Raw genomic sequence first — 25,999 nt, 5'->3', positions numbered from 1 at the left:
TTTTAACACAGCATTATGAAAGTATCTGCTCAGAGACCAAAACACACTGTCCATTTGACACTGGAACTACACCACAACTTAAACACTAGGAAAATCTGATCTGCAAGTAAGAGGGTCAGTAAGTAAACCTGAGCACTGCAGCCCTGTCTAGTCATTTAACTGTTAGTTCATTTCTGGCTTAGTTTTTGACCATTCATATTACACCTTTCCAGAACAGGGCCCAGGTGCTGTTTTGAAACATTTTACTTAATGACTACTCCCAAAATATAGTATGGATAAACCTGCGTGAAATTTGGTTTCTTCTGCCCTTTGCAGTCCTCCAACAGCATCCCATAGTGCTTCTGTGCATCCAAGCTTGCCTTCATGCTACAGCTCAAAGCATAAAATATCTACACTCCATTTTATGCTATAGAAACACCAGGGTGGCACACAGTTGAGTTACAGTATAGCCACCACACTGTTTCTCACATATCGTGAGCAAAAAAACTACAGAAAACCTCATGTCCCGTCATTACAAGGCTCCCAACAGAAAAGACCCAGGGACAAGATGTAAGGTGGATGTGATCTACCCTGAAGGAATCTGAGAAATTTTCTCACTGGACCCCAGGAGAAAGCAGTGTTGCTTTGCTTGGGTTTACACTGCTGCTATGTTCAGTTCTGCTACTTCCAAAGAAACCACTAATAGCAAGGGATGCTGGGGAAGTATTATAAAAGACAAGTCAATACCTGGAAAACAAGTTTAAATTAAAAACTCATCTGTATTTTTTTACATCAAGGAAGATGAAGTGAGCTGACTGAACCACATAATCTATAAACTGCAAGAAGAATCTTCTGAAAGCCAAAGGGTCTTAAACCCCAGCTGCACTTTAATTTACAACTGCAAGGAAGATTTAACACTGACATTTAGCTTTTTTTGAGACTACATAAAGCAACCTTGAACCTTCAATTAAAGGATCAAACAGTTTCAGAATCCCCATTTTCATTCTAAGCAAAAGCTAACTCAAGAAATTGTAAACCATATTTTGTACTGTGTAATCAGGGCACATTATGAACATGACCTTCTTTAGTCTTCACATGGCTAAACTGGCAGAGTTAGTTACAGCAATATTTTATTTCCCCTAGAAGCTATGAAGAAGGGAAACTGTCAATGCTTTTCTAGGGTTCAAGACAGATTTAAATATTAAACTGAAATACAAGGCAAAGCCTATCTCAATTAATGAAGGAGGACACTAGGAAACTATACCAAAACCTACTCATCACTAGTTTCCTGCTTAAAATACCAGCAATATTTATTGGACTTTCTGAATTCACACACTTATAAAGTAATTGAAAAATCTCTGCTACTCTCTTCAGCTTCCCAAATAATACAGTTGGACTCAGTAAGTAAAAACCTAGCAATCCTATGATTCTAACAGACTAGAACAACACAGTCACAGAACATTAGCACAAGAAATTTAAGATGTCCACAGAAAATTGTAAAGAAGTAGAAACAGGGTCCAGCCAAAACAGGATGTATTTCTGTTCACTAATAGAAAATAACAAGTTTAAATTTTCACACTTTCTCACTCTAACCTCACAAATGGGAATGGTTTTGCATATTAAGGGAAAAAAAAAAAAGAAAAAAGAACCCATCACAACAGGAAAGAAATGCATGCAGACTCTAAGATCAGGCTGCAGTCCATTTAAATGAAAACAATGTTTTATTATTCTGTGTTACAGAAGTACCTATGGAAAAAAGGCATATCTGGCCTAAGGCACAACATTACATTTTCTAACATCAATGATAAAGAAAAAAGCCATTTTGTATCAAATACTTCTGCAATCAATATGACTACATGTGATGACCACCAAAGGACAAGAGTTTATAATCCCGAATTTTAATTATATTCAATAGCTTTCTTTCCTTGCCTTTTTTTCCCTTACCCTTCATTTTTTTCTCTTTTTTTTACCCTTCATTCAGATGAGCATTTGGAAAGGTAAAAAAAAATCAGAATCACTACTCTCCTAAACTATGTAATGTAGTGAGCTCTGAAAAGGCAGTCCTTTATCAAGCAGGACATACTATGATCCTTAAGAGTCTAAATCATTCACTTAACATTTCAACAAGTGTCACCCTCTCCCCAGACAACTGCAATATGGATAAAAACACACTGAAAAGAATATAAGCAGCCCTAAAACAGCAGTCACTTCTTTATTGCTTGATTCTCTGATAAAAATTCAACTCTTTAGCATTCAGATACCAAACAGCTGAAACAGAGAAAGGGCTTTGACCAACACAGCACTGTGGGTTAAACACACAGAGAGTGAATCAGAACTTCAGCTGAAGATACCTGTATCCTGTTGAGCTCCACGACTGGCCCATGCTGACGGTCTCTCACCATAGTAGCTTGCACAACTTTTCTGAAAGCTGCCTCCTAAAAAAAAAACCAACCAGAAAATGGTAAAACTGAAATCAAGTAAGAACCCTGCATATATTTTGCAGAATAACACATAGTTCAACCGAGGAAATAAAAAAAGCACGAGAATATGAAGATGCAAGTCAATGATCATGTTATTTGTGCTAATCTGTTTCATGTCTAAAACAGTAGAGATGCTAAAAAAGTAAAGAAATCCCATCTGTATCACTTTAAACCATGGATTGAAAGGTTGCACCGCACCCAAATAACAGCACTTCTCTGTTATAGTTACAAACCTCTCTCTTAGAAAGAGTTTGATACAATACCTTTCCCTGTGATATCAGTATTCCCCGTAATGTGTCAAACCCAACTGAGGGTCCTTGACCGGTCTCCTCAAGTCTTCCTTCAAGATCAAACATTGGAATGCAAGGACAGAAGAGTTCTGAAATGTGATGCAGGAGCAGAAGCCTGTTTCTTAATGAAATTATGGGAATTTCCTGCAGATGATTGTACTCCATAGGAACCTATGATAGAGCAATGATATCCAAATGTAAATTATAATTATTATACACTTTATTATATTCAATAGAACAACAATCTTTAGATTTGTAGGTAAACTTGTATTAGAAATTCAGATATTTGCTTATTCACACTGTCAAAACTTCATACATGGAGTGCAGTTGTTTATAAAAGATACTAACAGTATCCATCTAAACCAAGTATTATATGATGGCTAGAATACAAATGCTGTTCCATATCTCACAAGTTAGCCATAAGCAAATACATTTTACATCCTGTCATCAGTACTTCCAGGCATAGCTGAAACACAGAATATTCAAAAAACAAGTCTTCTCAATATAAAGCAAGCAACGAAGAACTCCCTTGGAAGGCATAACACTTTCATAGCTGCAAGGCAGAACTAAATTCCTGCCAATTCTCAAACTGAGTTACTGTTCCACATTTAGATTAAAAAGTGAATGAAGAGGCTTTTTCAGCTCAGAAAAATGGAATCCTTTGGAAGTAAAACAAAGTAACAGGCTCAAACTTGAAGTCAAACTAAAGCACACTGAGCTTATACAAGGATTTCGAAAGGAAATACATCTACTGAAAGGTCAGCAATAAGCACACTAAGTATGTTTAAAATATGAATTCAATAAGCCAAAAACATTACCTGTGTAGGCAGCTTGCCAGCATTAGCAGGTTTACTGGTTGACCAAGCCAAAGTATGTGCTGAGCCACAGGCTACTCTGTTGATCTTTTTACCCTGAAGTGCTGCAACCAGGCGTGGTCTTTGGATGGCATTAGTTGTTCCATCTCCAAGCTGCCCTTCATCATTATCTCCCCATGTATACACTTCCCCTAAACCAATAAAAATAATTTATTATCCAGAGGCTAATACACAACCTTTTATCAATTACATAACCAGATAAGGTCTTGGGCTGTAAACAAGATTTCTGTGACTGATGGCAATCCTGAAATCCACTATCTAGTGCAGATAAATCTTGATTGACACAGTCAGGTCCACAGTCTCTACAGAGCAGCTGCATAAGATGCATTTCTTTCCTCATAGTTTGCATAACTGAAAGGTTCTGCTCCAGAATAGGAAGAGATGGTAGAGCACCATACTCTGGAACAGAACATCAGGAACAGCCTGTATTTGACAGTTTCATAGCAAAAGCAAAGCCAATATGAAAAAAATAAAATTAAAAGGCTTAATATTTTGTGTAAGACAAAAATCCTATAATAAGCTCCATTACTAGACAAGATACTTAAAATAGGTGCTTGCGAGATAATTGGGACACACTTTAAAAGTAACAACCTCATTCCTGAGCATTTATTTTCTGCAGCTATATTCATTAATCACATTCATTTTTGGCTTGTATATTTCACTAGCACCTGTAAAATACTCAGTTATTGTGCAGACTTGTTAACTGTGGGAGTGAATCTGCTACAAAGAACAATCACTATCTCAACCTGCAATATTGCAAGAAGCAATATTGTTTGTGCAGTGCTTCATTTGGTAAGTTAAACACTTCAAAAAACTCAAACTCACAAGACCCTGAAAAAAAAAAAAAAGCCAAGTCCTTTCAATGCTACAGCTTGGCCATTCATAATCACCTTTAGAACTCTATATTTTTCTTTGATCAGTGCTTATGCAACTTCAATTCTTTAATTTCATTAATTCAGTTTTAGGTCATCACTTAATCACATAAATTAATTTAGTTTTATTAATTTAGTTTTATGTGATCATTTTATTGTCATGCTTGCTACTCAAGAAATATGCAACATCTGCAAATACAAAATATGTCCATGCACACAGAGAACCAGCATTTTTAGCGAGGACAACCTACCAACAGTTGACTAAAGATAAAGTTTCAATTTTTTCAAATTCAGTGCTAAGAACTAAGTAAATGATTTCATTTTTATACCATCTTCAGTGCAGCAAACACAGTGCAAAGACCCCGTAGCAATTGCAATGACTTTCTTTCCTTGCAGTCCCTGCACTTGTCGTGGTCTTCTAACATGGTCATCAGATCCATGGCCTAAGCGATGGTAATCTCCCTTGCCCCTGCACAGAGAAGTAAACATTTAAAAACTGAGTTTTAACTGTGGAAAAACATGTAATGACAGGCTACAGTTCCTTTTACCACTTTTCCAGAGGGTGGTCTTTAACTCTTAGAGGAGTCAAGTATTAGAAGCATTTATCTGCAAAAACAGTATATTTACTGATCTCAGAGACTGGAACTTCATCCACTTTAAGGATACCTAAATGTCATACAAACAAGGTAGCTGAGGGAAGTTGGGAAGATATTTTGCTAAATCTTTTTAAACACTTCAGTCTAGCAATTTGAACTACAAAATTTTGAATGGTGTAAGGAAGATTAAAACAATGATTTCTAACATCAAATTTTCAGGCTACAGCCACAAGCTAGACAGTTTTGATAATACATGAGAATGTTATTTATGTTATCACTTTGTGCCCTGCATGACACTTCATGCTTATCCTACTGACCTCCTTGGAAATTCTGCATCTTGCAGTGGTCAGTGTCTGGAATGACAACCCTGTGCTTAGGTTTCCAAGAAAAAATACTTGGATTTTTCATTCATGGCACTAGAAAATGTTCCCCAGAGAGGGAGAATTTATTACTAATCAAGACTCAGGAACTCAAAAAATTTTTGAAAGAGAAGATCAAAACAGTGAAGGAAGTATAACACAGATATCTGTTACAGACAAGGTGACATCTAACACTGTTGAAGTAACAAATACAGAACACTCACCATGTATACACAGCTCCAGATTTGGTAAGGGCCACAGAAAATTGTGATCCACACTCTACTTTAACCACTCCAAGACCTGTAAGGGAATCAATCTAGAAAAATAATATCAAATGAAAATTAAATGAGTTTATTAAGGAGACTGTAGAGTCAACTGCCTTAAGTAAAATATAACAAGCTACTGTATGTCTATATGTACACTTAAAAATAAAAATGTTTATGTAGATGATTTAGAAGAATTCCACTTCTTTCATCTTTCTACCATTTACTCCTTAAATACTAAAAAGAAGCTCAAATTTCACAAACTGTTGAAGATCACCTCTAGAATGTTTTACCCATAGTTACTCTGCTATTACCTACAGCAGAAATGATAAGGCTTTGTCTATTAACATTCAATCATCCTTTGCTTATAAGACATGGGTGTGAGTCTGCTGACATAAAAATATTTCTATCTCTAGCAGACCCTTCCTATTTATTCTGCATAGGACCTTATGCTGCTTTACCATCGGTCCTATGGGACTGACTGATGAAACACAAACAACCTATTTTTACTTTATGTTACACCATGCTGGAAACAGAATGATATTGGATACCTGTATTCAAGTAATTAAGTGTGATTCTGGATTTAGGATAAAAAATCCACTGTGCATAGGTATACACAGTGACAGACACATTTCTCAAACACAAGCAACATTCACCTTCATAACAAATGCTGGAACTCAAATTTAATGGCTATGGGGATTTCATCCATAACATGTGAAGAAGTTCCAAGTCAACCATGCATTCACAGAAAGGTTTAATATAAAGTAGGATTACTTTTCAATTAAATGATACCCCTTTCTAGATTGACCTTATGACTATTGTAAATTTATTAACACAAGGAAACGAAGATTTCTTGGTAAAACCTAATGTTTTGACTGGAACCAAATTAAAATTAGCAGTATTATTTACACCAGCAATGCTTTCCAAAGAAAAACCTTCAAGTGCATCTTTAACAGTCAGCACAAAGCTTAAAGTCCTGCTACTGTAGCCTATAAAGTTCACTCTTAACAACCACCAGAAGAATCCTGATGTTCCGGGATGGATGAAAGTTTGCACATATTGACAAATCTGTCTTCAGCATTCTCCACCAACATCACAGTTTCTAAAGCAATGAAAAAATTACACAGAAATACCTTCATTGGTACTTTACAGCCATCACTGCCTCCTCTCCCAAGTTTTCCATAATCTCCATCACCCCAGGACCAGACTGTATCATCATCAGTGAGGCACAGTGTCTGTGCATCTCCACTGCCACAGGCTATATCAATCACACGGTAACCCTGGAGAGCTTCCACCTGGAATGAAATCACCCAGTTTTGTTTGCCTTAAAATACTCAGTTATTTAGTTTCACAAAAGATTACAAACAGCTTAGAGAGGTCATGACTGGAACTACAAGTCTGAAACAGCACAGGAACAAGGAATAAAGGCAACTCTAACAGCTTTGCTCTTTTCAAACAGCAAAATGAAAAATAACTACATATTTTAAACACAGGATTTATTGTCTTTTAATTGGCAAACTAGTTGAATTTTTTTTACCTCAATGTCAGGGAGAGCAATACAAAACACCTAAGGTTATCAAAGACTATATTCTGTTGAAATAGTTTCAGGCACTCTGGGCTTGTACTGAATACAGTATGTGAAAAAAAATCTTATTTTCAAGTAATCTTTTACTTGTTTACAATTTTTGGGCACTTGCATCATAATCTGAATTTAGTCGGCATCTTTTGAAATGATGCCACCTAGTGATGAAGTATGGGATCTGGAATCACAAAGTAAAGGGTTGGTGACCCACATACATCACATCCTTGCTACTACTGAAAGGTGGCAAAATCCAACATTCAAAGGAGCACGAAACTTCACATATTTCTTTGAATTTTCTTTAAAACTCTAAAATGAATTCCTTGTAAGCTGTTTGGTGGCCACAAGCAAAGTTTTGCAACTCCTCTTTCATTTTATCCTTACAATCACAGCAGCTTGTTCATTTCTTACAAACACATGCCACTGTTCTGCCCTTTCATTCTTTGTACACAGAAATACAAGAAATTATAATCAGAAGATATTAACTGGACTGAGACTGCTGAGTGCCCCAAAGGTTTCTTACCAGTTTAGGTTTTAGTTGGTCCTCACTATCTCCATGGCCAAGGCGTCCATACCGTCCCTTTCCCCACGTGAAAAGATCTCCTGCAGCTGTAATGCAAGCGCTGTGTGCTCCCCCAGCAGCAATGTCAACCACTTCTATGCCTCTCAGGGACTCAATCACACGAGGGCGATCACAAGGGCTGAAAAGAAAACATCTGTCTGGACAAAACTTCTGGGATAGGCTATTCACATTCACCAGTGTGTAGAGAGTCCTCTCTTAAAATGCGAATGAGGACACTAAAATCGCTGAGTATCTGCTTTGCTCCAATTTCATATCCTAAGGATTTATTTTTGACTAGAAAAATTCATTAATATACAGCAACTATGATAAGTATCCATTAATCACTTTTTTAAAGTAAATTTTCAAGTGTTACTTGCCTTCGGTTTCCATGACCAAGTTTGCCATCCTCTGCCTCACCCCAGGAATAAACTTCTCCTTCAAAGGACAATGCCAAACAGTGCTTTCCTCCTGAGTTGACTGCAACTTTCTTTATGAACACGTGCTGAATGGATTCCAGTAAAGTTGGAGTAGAAACTGATTCTGTTCCTCCAATTCCAAGCCTACCACCTGCTCCATATCCAGTGGCATACAGCTTTAAAGTAAAGAATAAAATTTAGTTTTGTTTGCCTCATGCAGAACATTCCCTAGAAATGAATTCTAGAGAAGAATTCTTAATGTATAGATGTCAGAATGCAGTTCAAGGAAAGTCTAAAAAAACCCCAGTTTCTTACAGGCGTCTCATTTTCTCTTTTGGAAAATAAGGAGATATTTTGAAATATTTCACAAAAAATATTTGGGAAAATGTGGTTACATTCAAGTCATTAAGAAATCTCACTGACTTAATGGATTTAGTGTGAAATACTAAAGCTTATTTTGTAAAACTATCAAGGGACCCTAGCTTTGCTTGATAGCATTACAAAATCATCTACTGCCTGTAGCTCTCCTTCCAAGCAGCACTATTCTAGTTTTCTTTCTTTCTTCTGTAGAATATGCACACCTAAACACAGTTGCTTCTTTTCCTTCCATCTCATAAATAGTTTTAATTACTGTTTTTCACTCTTTGTGTCTCTCTGAAAATAATTTCTTTCAACAGAATGATGTCAAGAAATGCCACTAATCTGCTCTTTACCCTTCTGTGAATTATTAACAAGGATGATACTGAACCCAAGGAATCATTACAGTACCTCACTAGATGAATGTAACTGTTACACAAAGCTATAGCTAAAACTCTCTATCACATCCTTAACAGCTGCCATCTGTATAAAAATAAAAACTTTTCAAATTCATGCACTGATTTTTATTCTCCTACACCTTATACTAAACTTCTGCACTGAGATTCCTTTTCACCCAGGATTTCAGCACCAGGAAATTAGATCTTGAACAATCTCACATTACACCTCTCCCCTGTTAGAGAGAAATAATCACCCCTGTTTTAGGGAACTCCATGAGCATGTTGCTTGTACCCAACTTTCTTTGACAAAATCTGATCACATTTTTCAATTGAGAACTCAAATACATTTCTTGTTTCAGCCGTTTAATGCAATAGTAACTGTAATCCTAGAAAATACTGGTAGGGTTGGTACAGTTCAGATTCTTCAAAAAAAACCAAAAAACCAAGTTACTGCTATCAGTAATAATGAACCCTGTACTGTGTACACTATTTTTTGTTTAGCCAAACCCATTCTGAATGAGGGTGAAATATTTCAAGATAGTCAAAGAATCAATCATTTGTTATATCCTTACTTTGCCATCAGCAGTCACTGCAAACAGAGTCTGTTCACCACCAATTAATTGCACTGGTCTCAGGGTGGCAAGAGCTTCACAAGGAGTTGGGACTTTGACCTTTGCTCCTTCAATTCCACCAAGCTGTCCTCTGTGATTATGACCCCAACCATAAATGGTTCCACTGCCTCCAGCTGAAAGTGTCCAATCATCAGGTCGTCTGCAGGAAATGCAAAACAAAATCTTAAACAAGCTTTTTAAAAGTCACAAAAATGGCAGTTTATCATTGGACAACAAAGTATCACAATACCAAACCAGCAACAGTTGAAAGAAATTACCTATTCATCCACTGGACAAGCTGCTCATCCTGTTCTCTCTTAAAGACATCATGGCACTCATGAAGAACATCCATATTTTCATTATCTGCCATTAATTCTCGGATTTTCTTTGCCACCTGTGAAATATTTTGCATTAAACAACACTATTCATGTTAGCAATTACTCCTATCACAGTTGGCAGAAAGTAACTCATACTCATTATATCTTTTTACATGAGACACTTCCACATGTTCCATTAACCATTGGAAGTATTCCTGCAGTACCTCATCAAGGAACAGGCGAGGTAAGGGTGTCCTTTTATCAAGGGCCACAGCAACCCTGGATGCCATGCAGTATCTCCTGAACCAGGCCCATTTGTGTGTCTCTGCACAGCAAGGGAGCGTGTCTAACTCCAGATCACAAGCAAGAGCCACAAGCACCTTCAGACAACCAAAAAAAAAAACCATTTTAGAGAGGTATCAAAAATATGCAATAAAAATCAGTAAGCATTTGATAGAGATAAACAGCTCATAGGCCAGTAGGGTCTGAACAGTCTCAAAGACTTTGATAGTCTTAAAGTCACTAAGAGCCATCTTCATTACACTCATGGATGGGATACCATCAAGTGTAGCTCCACTATCTCACATGGTTAGGTATCTAATTTCCTCTTTCAATCCAAAAATTTTGAATTGAAACCTCCCTGTGAAAAACATTCCCAGATTAATTACCTTTTCCACATCAAATCCCATGTGCTTAACATTTACCTTCCATTTCTAAACTAATTCAATGGATTTCCAATTGATCTTCAGCTTGACTCAATTTAAAATCAATGTTTCAGATTAATATTGTGAACAACATATTACTTTCTCCTTCTATGAACTTTTAAGATCTTCTTTCTGCTAAGATCAGTAAAACCTCTTCGTTTCACTTCTACATTACAAAGGAGGCTTTTTCACCTTTTATTCTTCTTGCTCTTCTCTACAATTCTTCAACTTGTTCATTTTAAGACATTTTCATTTTTTCCAACTTGATGTAAAAAACCTTCAGAGTACTAAACTAACTGAATAGAAATATACAACACTCCTATTAGGAAAACTCAAAATCACTAATCAAAAAGTGTGCTTACAAGATGTTTTCCTGAGTTTCTCGACCTAGCTAAGTACTCTTTATTTTTCATTTGTGTACTTGATTCTCCTTTTAGAAGCAGGATTCTGGTTCTGTGTATTTGATTCTCCTTTTAGAAACAGGATTCTGATTTTGTCAGTAAACATGACTGATATAGAACTAAGTGAGCTTAGCACATCTCAAAAAAATCCACAACTATTTTAATGTGTTCTTTACTGATTGTCCTGCGTTACCTTAAAGAAAGGGCTGTGGAGCAATTGTTTGCCACCTCTCACAATGGGGTCTTCATAGTCAAACTGTCGCTGCAAAGCTTCTGGAAGACCTTTAACCAAAGCAGCTAAAGCACTCCCTGTGAAACTCTAGAGACACCACACAACTAGAAAGTTAGTCATAGTGCATGCATTACAGGAAGTACATTATTTACATGACTGTGACAAAACAGAAATAACTTCCCAACCTAAAACTAGCTGTGTGAAATACAATTTCCATTCACTTGTTAAAAAATATTTTATTTCTATGCCTTTTTGGCAATTCAAAAAGCACACCTGTTAAGTCTTGGAATCAGTCATTTTTTCCTTTCTGAACTGGAATACTTTTTACAGACTTGCAGAAGACCTGTGCAAGAAGAGTATTATTTCGCCCATTTCCTATTTTGCCATGAACACAAAATATCTTGCACATCAGGGCTAGCACTTTAATCTTAATGTGAAAAATGTGAAGAGGAGAGCACCAGTGCCTTCTCACCAAAGCTCGTGTTTCTCCCTCGTTGTCCCCCAGGATCCGGTTGATGTTAATGGACTGGCCAAACTCTGTGGTGAGCAGCTTCCTAAGCCTCTGCAAGGCCCACATTCTGTGGCCAGCAGCTAAGGCAAAATAGGCACACAAAGAACATAATTACTTATAACAATCACTATAACTTCAAAAAAACAGACCTAATTTTAAGACTATACTCACCTAAGGCACTCAGCTGAGCACAAGCTGCAAGGGAAGCTGCCAAGCGAGGAACTATGCTCCTGTTGGAAGCAAAATTTAGGCGGAAATCCAACAAACACGTAACCAAATCCATTGAGGGACATGAAAGGATGCAACGATCTGAGAGAAGGTCTTTAGGGCCTGCAAGAAACAAAAAGGAATAACAGAAAAAAAAAAGCTGGGGAAGGCTTGTCCTCAGACTGAAATAAGAACAGAACATAAGCAGGACTTATTTGACCAAACACAGCACTCTAGAGGGCTTGTTTGCATGAGTTATCTATTCTACTTCCCTTTGAAGAGACAGGAAGAAAAATGCACTTTCATGACTTAATTTACATAATTTTAAAACAGATGGATTTTAAAAATTAAGGGCATTTCAGATGACTTGTGTCCCAGAAGTATCCTCTCTTCACTGATGAAGAGGCAAACTAGAGTGGCTACAAAATATTTTTCTTTCTTCTCTGTGTACAAGTGCACCTCTCAGGACTCAGCTGAAAATGCTTCCAAAGTATGAATGAAAGTGTTTCGTTGGTATAAATATAAATGAATATTGAACTTTGGCATGCAAATACCATGCAGTAAGTGCAGTGTAAAAAGCTAACAAAGTAGTAGTAGTAAAATCTACTCTTGGCCTCCTGTAAATGCTGTATGTGATACCTTACCTGCAGCTGGCATGATAGGATAAACTGTGAATCGCCATCCCCATCCATTCACAGACCCATCACTGATGAACTTCCACTTCAACTCATCCCCAGGAATTCGCAGTTCACTAGACCAATCTGACCACTCACGACCTGTTAGAGCAGGCAAGACAAACATACTCAGCTACACTGTCTGAGCAATACAGAGCCACTCATCAATAGCAATTGGTTAAAAAGTATAAACATCACACAAAGGCATTCAAGAAAATCAGCTATGTAATGTACATGAGCATAAATGTAAAGATGTTACATTAAGTCTTAAAAAGTTCAAAACCAAGTCTTAAAAAGTTCAGTTAGCACTGCTAGCAGATAGCCTAATGCCACAAGCAGGAGGCAACTACAAGAGCTTACTAAAATTCCTCATCCTATTTTCAAATTATCTTTCATATTACAAAAATATATAATAATCTGTACATTAAACAAAGCTTTACAGCTTCCAACCAGGAACCAACCAAAAATATCTCAGTAATGAAACACCTTTGAGGAAAAATGGGTCAACATGAAAAGCCTACATTATGACTACACAGGCAGTAGCTACTGAGACCCTTGCACATAATGTAGTGTATGGGCAGGTTCAACACAAAATTTGATGAGATTAAAAATATTCCTCCAAAACCTACTAGAAATTAATAGTGACTAAAAAATAAATCAGAGGTATCAAGATTAAAGATGTGAAGAATTCATGTAGTGTCACATACAAAGGCCAGAGCAGGAAACAGAAAAAAAGAGCACCAAGCTATTATTTTGGGCATTTGACAGCAGAAGAGTATTTGTCTTGACTGTATGAAAGCTGAAATTTCTCTATGTACTACCTGAACAGGAAAAAGCTAGCAAAATAAGTATCCTTTTCCAATTTGTTAAAATATACTTTGATTATACAGAAATTCACACATGTTGGCAGGGATGCTGAACTTTTTAGTTTAAAAGACACTATCAATCTCTTTGACTGGCCTATCCCTAACAAGAAGTCAGTCAGAAGCAGTGGCACATTTCATTCAGCATTTGGGAGTGAATCCCACAGGACACTTTTGGGAAGCCCCCTCTCTCCATCCATACCTGATCGGACAGACACGATCCTGTTGACGCCGTCCATTATGGTGAGGGGATCATGGCGCCGCTCAGTGGAACACTGCCGGTCAAACTCCACCCTCAGCCCCTCAGCACCTGAACAGAACAAAGAGATCACACACTTCTACAGCAATCAACAGCACAGACAAATGCAGTAGTTCAGAAACCCACATGAAATCAAACAGTTGTTTGGAAGCCATAGTGCCGATTAATAAAAATAACTTTTTTTGATTTAATGACATTATTTGCCCGCAATTTCTTCTCATTGCAGGGCTTAAATCACAGCAAACTCATGTGAATGGGGCTAGCTAACAAAAGACCACATCAGAACATCCAAGACTAAAGTTGCAAAAGACAAAAAAATGCCTATTTACAGTTAAGGCAGATAGCTCTCTGTTGTCCCTAACTTTTGCTAAGTACTAGGTTATCGGTGATATTTTTGCCTGACGTCCAGGAGGAATGATGCATCTGACTCCATTGATATCAGAAGGCTAATTAATTACTTTATTATATTATACTGTTCTATACTTTATTAAACTACATCTAAACTGAATCTGCACAAGCACTCAACTGCACAGAATCTCGTGACTGCTGACCAACAATCTGCACACGTGCTTGGCCCTGATAGACCAAGGAAACAAAACACCATAATTCTGGGTAAACAATCTCCATATTTCATTCTACTTTGGCACAACACAGGAGCAGCAAATGAGATAAGAATTGTTTTGATCATTATTTTCTCTGCTTCTCTCAGGTTCAGAGAATATGAATCCCACACTAGGTATATTACTGAAGGAAGCACTAAATGAAAAGACAGCATTAAAATAAAGAACTATTTCCCTTGCTCAAGACCAGGAGATGAGTTTTCAATTACTAAACCTGAAAAAGACTCAGTCCTTCTCAGCTTCATAACTAAATGGAGAACAGCAATGATTTGCAACTGGAATCACACCCAGTGAACCCAGGAATACATATTGTGCAGAACTGAGATTTTCATCAGCATGTAAGAAATCAGCTTCAAGAAATACTTTTTTATAGCAACAGGACACACAACATGGCTTTAGAAGTTCAATACATAACTTTGTAAGCTGAGGAGCAACTTAATGCAGGCAGGCTTAAAAATAATTAAATCTTAGCAACATAACTCTAAGAATTCTGTACCTGGTATTTTAACTGTGCCACTAGAAGATGTATCATCAGTATATGGATGGCTGCTCTCTACCACAACTGGTTGTGAAGAGAGGCGACCACTTTGTGAATCAGTTGCTACATCTTCTAGTTCTGTGACACAAAGCTCCAACAACATATCAGCAACCTAGGAAAAGAAAAATACACATTTTATAAACTGTATGTTTGATTAACCCAAGAAATCTAAGCAAATTACCATTCTTCCCAAATTTAAAATAAATAACTTGGTTTTGGAAATCTGTTTCAAAACCATCATATTAACTCAAAAATACTCTTTTTGGTAGTGTTGGAGCTAGAAAAACTCCTAAAACTAAAGGCCAAAAAACTTCAGTTTTCAGTAAGTAAATGACAACACAAATAATTGTTTTCCCTTACAGAAAAAGAAAACTATTAAATCTAAACTATAGGGCATACACCAGCATGGAAAGTTATAAATATTTACCTAGTATGAAATATTGCAAAACCTGTTTAGGGAGGAAATGCCAAAGGTACTAATATTAAAAGAGTTTTGAATAAAAATTCTGTCTCCAAAACACAAAAATCCCACACAAACACAAAGCTGTTCAGTTACTCACTATTGATAATAAAGAAAGCCAGAATTTATGTAAAAGTGCATATACAGTGTGTACGTAATTTGACTGGGAAAACTCAAACCCAACATAAATATGCATAGCTAATCACCACAAATTGGGCAGGGGGAGTAACAGTTTTAGAAATCTTAAAAAAAATGTATTGTTACTCATTAGGAAAATTACTAGTTGAAAGGTAAAGCTAACAGAACTATTAAACAGCTTTCAGCTCATCACTGTACACACATATTCTATAAATAATTTATGATTTGTTACATTCTGCAGCTATGTCAAAAAAAACCTCACAACCATAGATACTTCGTAAAAAATCAGAAGCTGCAATGCATGAAATGTACATCTTAACAATTCAGAAGATTCACTTTATCATTAACAATACAATATACTAACAGCATTTTTAGCTATTAATAATGACTGCATCAATTTGAAAAATAAACTCAGATGCAAAAAAACTCCCATCATGGAAGTTTTTTAACTAACATTCTACAGATCGAGTGAATAGAACTTGGTTAACTCAACTTCATTCCAATACCCACTGACACTTGGTCAGTACACAAATACATTTTATCTTAATGTCTAATTGCAGCATGAAAAATGGACAAATTAGTCTGTTACTGACATCTGCAGCACATGCATATATTCACATAGTATTTTCATTAAAACAGTTAAAGCTCACATGCATTTAAGCTTAGCTCAAATTTTCATGTGTAGCAAATTTCTCAGGATGCCAAACTGCATTTCCATTTCAAGAAAATACTTCAGCAAACTAGTATAAAAAGGGCACAGTTAAAATGCAACAGAAGCAAAAGCTGACCTGTGGGTAAGCTGTGCCCATGCCAGACAGCACAGCTGAGAGAACATCTCTTCCCTTCTCCCCTGCTCGGTTGGACACCGCAAGCTTCAGCAGGTCAACCATGACACGCGTGTCATCTGGTACCAGGAGACTTGTAAACTCATCCAAGTACTGTGGTTCTGGGCCAGACACCTTACTCTGGCTTTCCACATCCTACAAAACAAACAGCAAACATCCCTCTGTCTTTGCACAGATTTTTAAAAATGCAGTCATTTACAGAGTAACTTTTCAAGTGCAAAAACCAGAAAAACTGCTTGATAAAAGCATGGTAAGGACTTCAGTTTTGAGAAGAGTATTGACAACATTACCTCTTTGGTTTTTGTCATGGTTTCTGCAATAATACTGGCAGCTCCAGGATCATCTGTGACTGGAATGAAAGGACGGGAAGAGGCAGCAGCAGCTGAGGGAGTCACAGCAGATGGTGTCACAGCATCTTCTGAAGGAACAACCTAGCCAGAACAAATAATAACTCATGAAATCTTCAACAAGACACTGTAAAACCTTTAAGAGTTTAAGTGTTTATTATAAGGTCTAGTGCTCAAAGACAGCAGCAATTTAAAAACAGCCATAAGTTCAAAACCAACAGATTCGCTGCCTGTATTTTAACTTCTATTTTTTTCCTAGTGTGCATAAAACAGCAAACACTCCCCTCAGTGCCACCTGCTACAAAAACATACAAAAAACATCAGTGCCTGCAGAAAAGTCCATGAAGCAGAAAGGAAGCCCTGAAAATACATATCAAGTTCACAGTTTATAAATGCAAAAGACCTTTTCAGCAGCAAGCCTCTTCTTTTCTCTGCTTCTGTTAGCAGTTAGAAATCAACATAGTAGAATTTTATTCTAGGCTTCATGTCTACATCAGTTACCCAAGTTTACAACTAAATTTCATTAAATAATGGTCAAATATTCTGCTATTCTTGACTTTTTTTTAATATCACTCCTGTGAAATGAATTCAATATCTCTACAATAATGTTAGAAATCATCACGATTGCATTTAAATGACACAAAGCTTTCTGAAAGGTCAAAACTGATCTTACACTAAAAGTTTACTTTTTTCAAATCTGACATGTGCAGAGAACCTAGTCCTGAAATTAGAGCATGAAGGCATTTTTTAATCTCTGCTACAATCAGACTAATTGAAATATTTGTCAGCTTTACAGTTAAAAACTAATGAAAAAAAAACAATGCGACACTTTACCTCTCCTCTCCTGTCCTGCCACGGGTTTGGGCTCAGCCTCTCTTCAATATCTCCCACAAGCACACATTCATCTCCATTTGCAGGGCTTCCTGCAGAAGTGGCATCTGATGGGGGGGCTGGTGATGAAGTGGGACATTCTACTGGTGCAATCATACTTGCAGGCATCAATGCTCCAACAACTGCGTCCCTGAAATCATTTAGGATGGATTAAAGTAAATCTAATTACACTTCCTTGTTGAACTTAAAAAATTTTATTAGCTTGTCTTAAGAAAATAAGTTTTCCAAGCTGTAGAATCTAGAGGGTAGTTCATTGTTATTCCCCCTTGGGCCTGATGCTTAAATGTTTAACATGAGTTTCTCTTTATAAATTTTAGCACAAATACTCTGTTCTCTACTAACAATGACAGCACTGCAAAGTTTTATTGTTATTTCCACTCTGCCCTCTACTGCTTCCTCCATATCATCCATCCATCATGATTTTCTTACACAGTTTCTACATAATTTACTTGAGCATTTCTGAATGAACGATTTCTTCCCCAGGCAACAGAAATTTCTTTAAACATAACAAAACTAACATAAACATCAAAGCTAACATCAACATCAAAAGAAAATTTAGATGAAGCTTAGGCCCATCCTGAGGAGTTAAAACAATTTATCCCTGACTCAAGAGTCCCTAATAGATGGCAAGTTATATCATCTTTTGCTCTGCAACAGAAAGAATGTTTCCATGCCTACCTGGCATACATGATCTGTAATGCTATGAGTATGTGAGACAATGCCTGCTGTTTGGCAACGTTCCCATCAAGTGACAGGAGAATCTTAGCAAGTGAAGGGCGATTCGGCTTGGAACTGTTGGCCCCACTGATTTTGTTACTGGCAGCAGAAGAATCTGCATCTGAAGGAACACCTAAAAAGAGGCAGGGGGAAAGAGAAGGTAAGCACTTTTTAATGGTATAATACATAAAAGGACATGGTTTATCTGACCTCTTGTTAAATCAGAAGAGATGACTAAAACTAACTCTACAGAAGATTCTTAAACTGCAGTGCCTACAGTTACAATTATTATTGAAAATTAATACTGTGGCTTTCCAACAAGGGCTTTCATAATACAGTATTTGATCTTGTTACTCACTTATGAGGATTAAGGCAATAACAGACATAAAAATTTTAGTGATCAGCACCTAAAACAAGTTTTACTTACACAAACATTCTGAAATAACAAGAATAATATATTAGGTACAAATTGCTTTGGTCATGAAAAAGCTTAATTTGCAAGATGTTTGATGCTTTCATATTCAATGCAAAAGACTGCTGTTTTGATTCCCTAATTCTTAACTCACTTACCTTAGAAACAAGAGGCAATGCGTAAGATTAATACTAGTGTAACATTCATCTATCATTACCTCCATAAAGAGAAACTCCTTAGGGTGTTTTAAATTAAAATGCAACATGCTTCCTCAAAGTTCCACTTCCATGAAGAGTTTTGGTTGGGCTTTTTTTTTTACCAGAGATGTATTTTGTTGTTTTGTGATTTTTTTTTCTAAACCATTTTCTTTTGCACTCTTCTATCACCTACTAAACCACACACAAAACAAACACACCAATGGCAGTAAAGGAAAAACAAAATAAGGCAAGAAATACCAACCAAGATAAGAAGCACCTAAAGGGTCCCTTGCTGTCTGGAAAAGCACTGGCTCATGAACAGATGGTGTAGCTACATCCACTGTTGTCCATGCTACACTGTGGGAAGACCCACAGGCAACCCGAGTGATCTTCTGGCCTTCCAAGCCCTGGACAAGAGTGGGTTTTCTATTGACTGTGGTAGTTCCATTGCCTTGCTGCCCATGGTCATTGTCACCCCAAGCATAAACCTGCCAGGAAAAATTTCCATGTATTACTTGGCTTCACTGCTTATCTCAATTAAGCGCCGTCTTAAAAATTCCTAAAAAGAATTCTGTGATTTCTGCTAGTAATCTAGGACACTTTAGACAATCTATTGTGACATTTCCCCCCTCCATTAGATAACGCAGGCATTATCATACAGAAAAAGAAAAAAACAGTCAAAGCAGCACTTTATCAGAGAATTCATAAATTATCACCAAATTATAATTGACCAGTTGATTCCTAAATGACTCAATGTTCACAGTAAGTTAGAAGAATTGCCTAGTAATTACATTGGAGATCTGAAACAATATTATGATAAAGCTGAAAAATCTGTCCAGAATACTATGACTGCTGCTGCATTTCCAGAGTAAGAAGAAGAAAACTGATCATGAGATAATACAAGGAAAACGCTACAAAAGCTACTATAACAAAAGTATTTTAACTCCAATACTAGTATTTTAAATACCAATACTTTTTAAATTATAATTGTGTTTATATTTATGATGGACTTTTAAAAGCAAAGAAATAAAATTTGGGATTTTTATTTCATTTAATCAGCACCAATACTGTTATATTTCCCTTCCTAAACAGTTTATTCCTTTCTGCATGGGGGAAAGGAGGGTGACACACAACATACCTGTCCAGTGTCAGTCACTGCCAGACAGTGGAGTGCTCCCACAGCCACGTGCACAATCTTTTTGCCCCTCAGTCCTTCCACGACCTGCGGCTTTCGCACATGCACATCTGTGCCATGGCCTAGCCTGAAGTAATCACCCTTACCCCTGCAACAGACAGTAAATGTAACACTCAGAACAACTGGACTGTTTACACACTCCTCTTCAATGCAGGTTCCCAACTGAATACACTTCATTTATCACTGCCTGAAACACACACACACCCCAACTAGCAAATGCTTCAAAACTGAATCCCAAAGGTATAAGAATGAGGATAACTTCAGTTCTATTACACTGTAGCTTCTCACCTCAATACAGAAGAGCACAATTATGACTATTTTTTGTATGCAAAGCAACTCGTATTACATTTAATTTCTTCTACTGCAATTATAAACACGGCCAAAATTCACGTGGTTTGATAAAACTTGGGCATATTTAACTACGGAGGATAACCAAACAACAACATCACCTTTAACCTAAGTCTGCTCCCATGGAAAAAATACACAGGGAACTAAAATGTTTTCAGAATTGAGGGTTTTTTCCCATTGTTGGAAGCCTCAATATAGATTCTCAGGTCTCCATAATTTAAATTCACCCAAAATTGTTATACACAAGTGGCACTAAAAAACATAGCATACACAGAAGTAAACACCTTAAAATGCTTCCATCAAGAATGTCAGTAAAGAACAAAAAAACCCTGATTATTTCTTCCACTATATTTTAATAACCACTCACTTGGTTTCTTTTGCTCACCACCAATTTTTCTGAAGAAAGGTTATATTATGCTGGAGAGAAACATGATACAGAGTACTGTTACCTGCCTAAAGTCATGATTTTTTTACCCAGAAGTCATGATTTTTTTCCTCAAACCGTTAAAAAATTTAAAAAGAATAAAAGTTTAAAAGCAATTCAGCCAGCCATCCTCAGCTGAAACAGACCCAAAAATCTCCTTGTAGACTTGTAATGTCATGAAATAGCTGTAGATTTTTGACTAGACGTAGCAGTGTTGAGAAAAACAAGGGCAAAGAAGAAACAAACAAGAGTTTTGGCATGAGTTCTTTAAAAAAAAGACTGTCAAATTATCTTTCCTCTTGCTACTTCTGTCGCTACAAAAAAAAATTAGACTGAGAGCAAAGAAAAAAATACAATTTCCAGTGGCCACTCTGAAAACAGCACGTCTGTTAAAAACTTCTCCTCCTTTTAACAGTAGTAGCAACTTATAAAAATGAAAGTTTGAGGATTTCTCTTTATGTTATTCAGCAACTGCTGACAACACAACAAAAATGATTGGTTTAAGTCTACTTAGTTTTAATATACATCAAATAGGTCACAGTCTTATTACACAAGAATGGGGTAAGACCTTGATCTGATTAGTGCCCTAAAGTTGACCTGCCATGCAGTAAGCTCTCAGATTTCACAAAAAGGTTTAAAAATTCAAAAAGTGAGATTTGTGTTCAAAACAAAGCAGAAGCAAGCAGGCAAAGAGGAGAAAAATAAAACCATATCTGAGTAGCTCTCAGTGATCATCTCATACCAATTCTTGCTCGAAGGCATAGTTACTGACAACTCATGGGCCTTCTGAGCAGCAACAAGCTGTTGTTGTGCTCCTGTGTTCCCAAGGAAGTTCTTTCCATCTGCTCTGAATTTCAGCTTACTTCCTTACTCTCCTGCATCCTTACTCTCTCAAGTCCCTGCTTTAGCTGTAGGCTTCATAGTCCAAGCTATGGCTCTCAAGTTTTCATTTTTCTTCTCCACTCTTAACATTCCTTTACCTGTCTTATGGTGGCCAAGAGAAAAAATGATCTTCCCTTTCTGCCTCTAATTCAATAGGAGCCAGGCATTCTAACAGAGTAGAGCAAACAGGAAAGCACGCTACAGTGTTAAGAGTGATTAAATGGATGCAGCTTGCCTGGAAGAGCTGCCAGTGTAAAAGAAAAAGCACACAGGTAAGGCACAAATGGAGTCAAAAAAGCATTAAATACAACAGAGAGCAACTGTTTGGTAGATACTTCCTGGCAAATGTAACATACCATGTCCATACCACTCCTGACTTGGTCAGTGCCAACGAGAACTGTGCACCACATTCGATTTGACAAACGCCTTGGCCGTTCAGCCTTTCGATGTTCTGAGGAATGTTGCATCCTTCACTTCCTCCTCGGCCCAGTTTTCCAAAATCACCATCACCCCAAGAAAACACCAAGCCTAACAAACATCAAATTGCAAGTCAAACAATGATCACAGTACTTTCGTGCGCTAGAAAGCTTCTGGAACAAGATATTCCTACCTTCATCTGTCAAAGCAAGAGTCTGAGCATCTCTGCTTCCACATGCAACCTGAATGACTCGGTGGCCAAGGAGCACTTTAACCTACAAAACAGAAGGAGTAAGAAAGAAGTTTTCAAATAAATTGTGTTTTAAAACCTTATAAATATGTCCAAGGTCTTATGACTCATCTCGGTCATTGTGCCCAGCCTGAGCAAAGAACTACACAGCCATGTCCAGAATCTAACACTGCTACATGGCAGCTTCCAGCTATGCATCAAAGTAGATGCAGGACATGAATGCTGAATGCAGCAGTTGCCATTTTACATCACTTCCCAAGAAAGAGACTGGATCTTTTTGGCTTTTCTGAAACAGCTTTACTTTCACTAGAGGTACAGGTATCAAAATCTAATTTAGATCACTCCAAAACAATGCCTTCATACTCCCTTCATGTTTTTTGCTACTTTAGCCTCATGCTGCTGTAATTTATTAAACACATTTGCATTTCATCAGAAACAGGAAACATTAATTTTACCATCTTAGGCTTCAGCTGTGTGGTATTATCTCCATGTCCTAGTCTTCCATACTCTCCAAGACCCCAGGTATACAGTTCCCCACTGGAGGTAATAGCAGCACTGTGAGAGCTGCCGCAGGCAATATCACGGATGCGTTTGGTTTTTAACGCTTCGATCAGCCTGGGTTTATCACAGTTCCTGGAGAAAATGAACAACAAACCCATTGTGTTAGTCAAAAAATAGCCACACAATATACTCCAACTCTTGCAATACACATTGTGCAATAACTAACAGTAACCTCAAGATAAAGTAATATGCAATACTCTGATTCCAAGATGTACTTTTTAGCAGCACCATAAATCCAAGGTTTACACTATTTTAATGTACTTCAAAGTTTATTTAAAGAATATTTTATGTATATGCAGCCAAACTTAGGCGAGAAATTCAAAATCAATCAATTAAGCAGTACATAATAGAAACTGAAAACTAATTTCCTGTCACTGCCCAAAGCTGAGTGAGTTATTAGCAGTGGACACACAGTAAGATTAAGAGATGACATTACCATCCCAACTTTGCTCTTCACAACAGAGAAATGAAAACTAGAATTTGCTGTTAGACTTCTATGTGAGTACTGCTAACATTTACTCTTCATGTGGTTACAGTGTTCTCTTAATTCCAAAAAAGGATTCAACTCAAGATTTCCTAATATTGGTGTACCAGAACCACTAATAAGATGCTACAAAATTATGAATGGCCTCTGGACATATTTCTACTATGAAATGCCCAGGAGTTCCAAATCTCACTTTCAGTAAAATTACATAAAACATGAATCAGTTGAGCAATAAATAGTAATACTACTCTCCTCTGGACTTCCTTTTCCATCAGTCTGACCCAGCCTTTTAAAAATTTATTTGCTGTAACATATTAACCATTGATTTAATTTTGTATGTATTATGGGCAGGTCCTCAAAATATATCAGAATGACAGAAGTATTTACCAATGGGCTTTGTTTATCAGGGTTTTTTCCTTTCAAAATACTGTTCTGTGGGTACATACAAAGTAAAATCTTAAAAAATTCAATTTTCTCTTAATGCTGTCCTGTGGAAGATTAAACTACTATTACTAAAAAGTGGAAGAAGTTTATTTCTGGCCAACAAGTCTGTGAATTGAAGTCTAAAGAAAGGGTTATAAAATGACAAGTTATGAACTGTTACAGCTGTTACAGCTCAGGAATACAAAAATGCTATGGTTTCACTGCTCAAGACACTTCTGAAAACCATACTTTATAAAAGTAAACAAAAACTGCATGTCCAAAAGTATGGAATTTCATCAGTGAAATTTGAAAATACTAGTCAAGATCTTATCCATCTTTCTAAGAATTATCTAAATTGAATGTCTCCTTTCTAAATGGCTGAAGCCTGCTACAAATGCTGCACCACAAACTGGAATATACTGTGGGGAAAAAAGCCTTCTTATAAAACATTTTTTTATTTCTACTGTATTAAAAACACTGTTTTTGTCAATAGTGGTGGACAGCTGTGCTGTAACATTCAACACAAATCTTCTACTGAAATACAGACAAATTGGGTGTCCTCACATTCGACTGAAGTGACCAAGTTTTCCATCATCTCCTTCACCCCACGAAAACACCTTTCCATCAACAGTCAATGCCATAGCATGCCGGCCACCTGAAATTGTGAACATATATTTACATTTTTGAGCTTTCAAGCAGGCAGCAGGTCTTAGCAACAATTTAACACTGCTGTTCTTCTACAATGCAACTGTACCAGCCTTTCAGCTCCTTACACATTACTTATTTTCTCTGGAGCTTTTATGTGATTTAATTTAAAATAAAAAATTTTTGTGACAGTAGGTCTCCTGGTACGTTTAAAAACAAAAAAAAACCACCAAACCAATAATCACTCAATTTATTATTTTCAGAGCTGCAAGAAAAAATAATGACAAAAACAAACCCACCATCTGGAAATATTAAAAATGAAAATACCTTCTTTCAACCAAATGGAAACACCAAAGTTACCTTCCAGCAAATAAGGAAACTTGTACGGTCTAAATTCACAGAATTTAATAACAGAACCATTACATTTAATCTGACACAGTATACAACAGACAGAATTCAATAACCTGTATTTATTTAAAAAAAAATCTGATATGCTAGGGCATCACAGCACCCAAGAAAACTGCAGAGAACTACTTTCAGGTTTAATATGTTACATTTATGTATATAAGGACAGAAATAGTCAGTACCTGAGTGAACAGCCACCTTCTTCACTACATAGTTGCTGAGAGCTGTAATCTGGCGGGGAATAGGCACAGTTCCACTGGATATTCCTAAACCCAACCTTCCATTTGTGGCTTCTCCACAGGCATACACTTTACCCTCTACAGTCACTAAAAGAAAGAAAAAAGTTTCAAACACCATTAGCATTTGCCAATTCAGAATCTGCTTCTGCCCTTAAATAATAACATTTATTTTAAACTTATGTTACCTGCAAAAAGGCTTTTGGATCCTCCAGCTACTTGCACAACATTCAAAGCAGACAGGGTTTCAGAAAAGGAAGGGACTTTTATCTAGAGCAGGCAGGAAATAGAAACCATTACAATTCACCTCAACATTTTACACTGTAAAAAGAAGTGTCTGAAGTGATAAACCACTTAATCTAACAGGTACTTTCAGATGCTTCACACATGCCAATTAATATTACACCAGGCAAAGGACAAAAATCAATTAAAAAATTTAATACTGAAACTATGATAAATATAAAACCTGATAAAAAATGAAAGGTCATATAAACAAGGACTTTCTTTTAGTAAGGTTTTCTTGAGAAAACTGAAGAATACATGAAAAGTTAACTTCAAGGTACTCTATGGATACAATACTATACTTTCACAACATCAACAGAAGAAATGCTTTCAACATAATTTTCAAATTAATGAATGAATGACATTTTAAATTGATAAGCATTTGGGATCTATCTCATCTTGTGTTATATTAAAATGACCTGTAAATGGCTGCACACTGGGCTGAAATTCCTATTGTACAATTGCCAAGTACAAGTA

General features: G+C 36.7%; 1 protein-coding gene across 2 annotated transcripts in view; it reads right to left on the bottom strand.

Moving 5' to 3' along the window:
- Positions 1–25,999, bottom strand: part of HERC2 (HECT and RLD domain containing E3 ubiquitin protein ligase 2) — a 99,986-nt gene that overhangs the window by 8,570 nt on the left and 65,417 nt on the right. For both annotated transcript variants that reach the window (XM_005422698.2, XM_031058383.1), the window contains exons 57-85: positions 25,429–25,510; positions 25,187–25,330; positions 24,519–24,609; positions 22,942–23,119; positions 22,430–22,511; positions 22,176–22,347; positions 20,109–20,253; positions 19,233–19,458; positions 18,323–18,494; positions 17,588–17,774; positions 16,697–16,837; positions 16,350–16,541; positions 14,922–15,075; positions 13,749–13,856; positions 12,654–12,785; positions 11,974–12,132; positions 11,764–11,882; positions 11,253–11,378; positions 10,179–10,334; positions 9,916–10,031; positions 9,599–9,797; positions 8,233–8,447; positions 7,817–7,994; positions 6,848–7,009; positions 5,676–5,767; positions 4,826–4,965; positions 3,568–3,755; positions 2,723–2,920; positions 2,331–2,414 (exon numbers count right to left, since the gene is read on the bottom strand). In XM_005422698.2, coding sequence (XP_005422755.1) covers positions 2,331–2,414; positions 2,723–2,920; positions 3,568–3,755; positions 4,826–4,965; positions 5,676–5,767; positions 6,848–7,009; positions 7,817–7,994; positions 8,233–8,447; positions 9,599–9,797; positions 9,916–10,031; positions 10,179–10,334; positions 11,253–11,378; positions 11,764–11,882; positions 11,974–12,132; positions 12,654–12,785; positions 13,749–13,856; positions 14,922–15,075; positions 16,350–16,541; positions 16,697–16,837; positions 17,588–17,774; positions 18,323–18,494; positions 19,233–19,458; positions 20,109–20,253; positions 22,176–22,347; positions 22,430–22,511; positions 22,942–23,119; positions 24,519–24,609; positions 25,187–25,330; positions 25,429–25,510 — 4,338 coding nt within the window. The remainder of the gene's footprint in view (positions 1–2,330; positions 2,415–2,722; positions 2,921–3,567; positions 3,756–4,825; positions 4,966–5,675; positions 5,768–6,847; positions 7,010–7,816; positions 7,995–8,232; positions 8,448–9,598; positions 9,798–9,915; positions 10,032–10,178; positions 10,335–11,252; positions 11,379–11,763; positions 11,883–11,973; positions 12,133–12,653; positions 12,786–13,748; positions 13,857–14,921; positions 15,076–16,349; positions 16,542–16,696; positions 16,838–17,587; positions 17,775–18,322; positions 18,495–19,232; positions 19,459–20,108; positions 20,254–22,175; positions 22,348–22,429; positions 22,512–22,941; positions 23,120–24,518; positions 24,610–25,186; positions 25,331–25,428; positions 25,511–25,999) is intronic.

Source organism: Geospiza fortis, unplaced genomic scaffold, assembly GCF_000277835.1.
Source record: "Geospiza fortis unplaced genomic scaffold, GeoFor_1.0 scaffold366, whole genome shotgun sequence".
NCBI classification, from domain to species: domain Eukaryota; kingdom Metazoa; phylum Chordata; class Aves; order Passeriformes; family Thraupidae; genus Geospiza; species Geospiza fortis.
The sequence above is the reverse complement of the archived record's forward strand: the minus strand, read 5'-3'. Positions and strand labels throughout refer to the sequence as shown.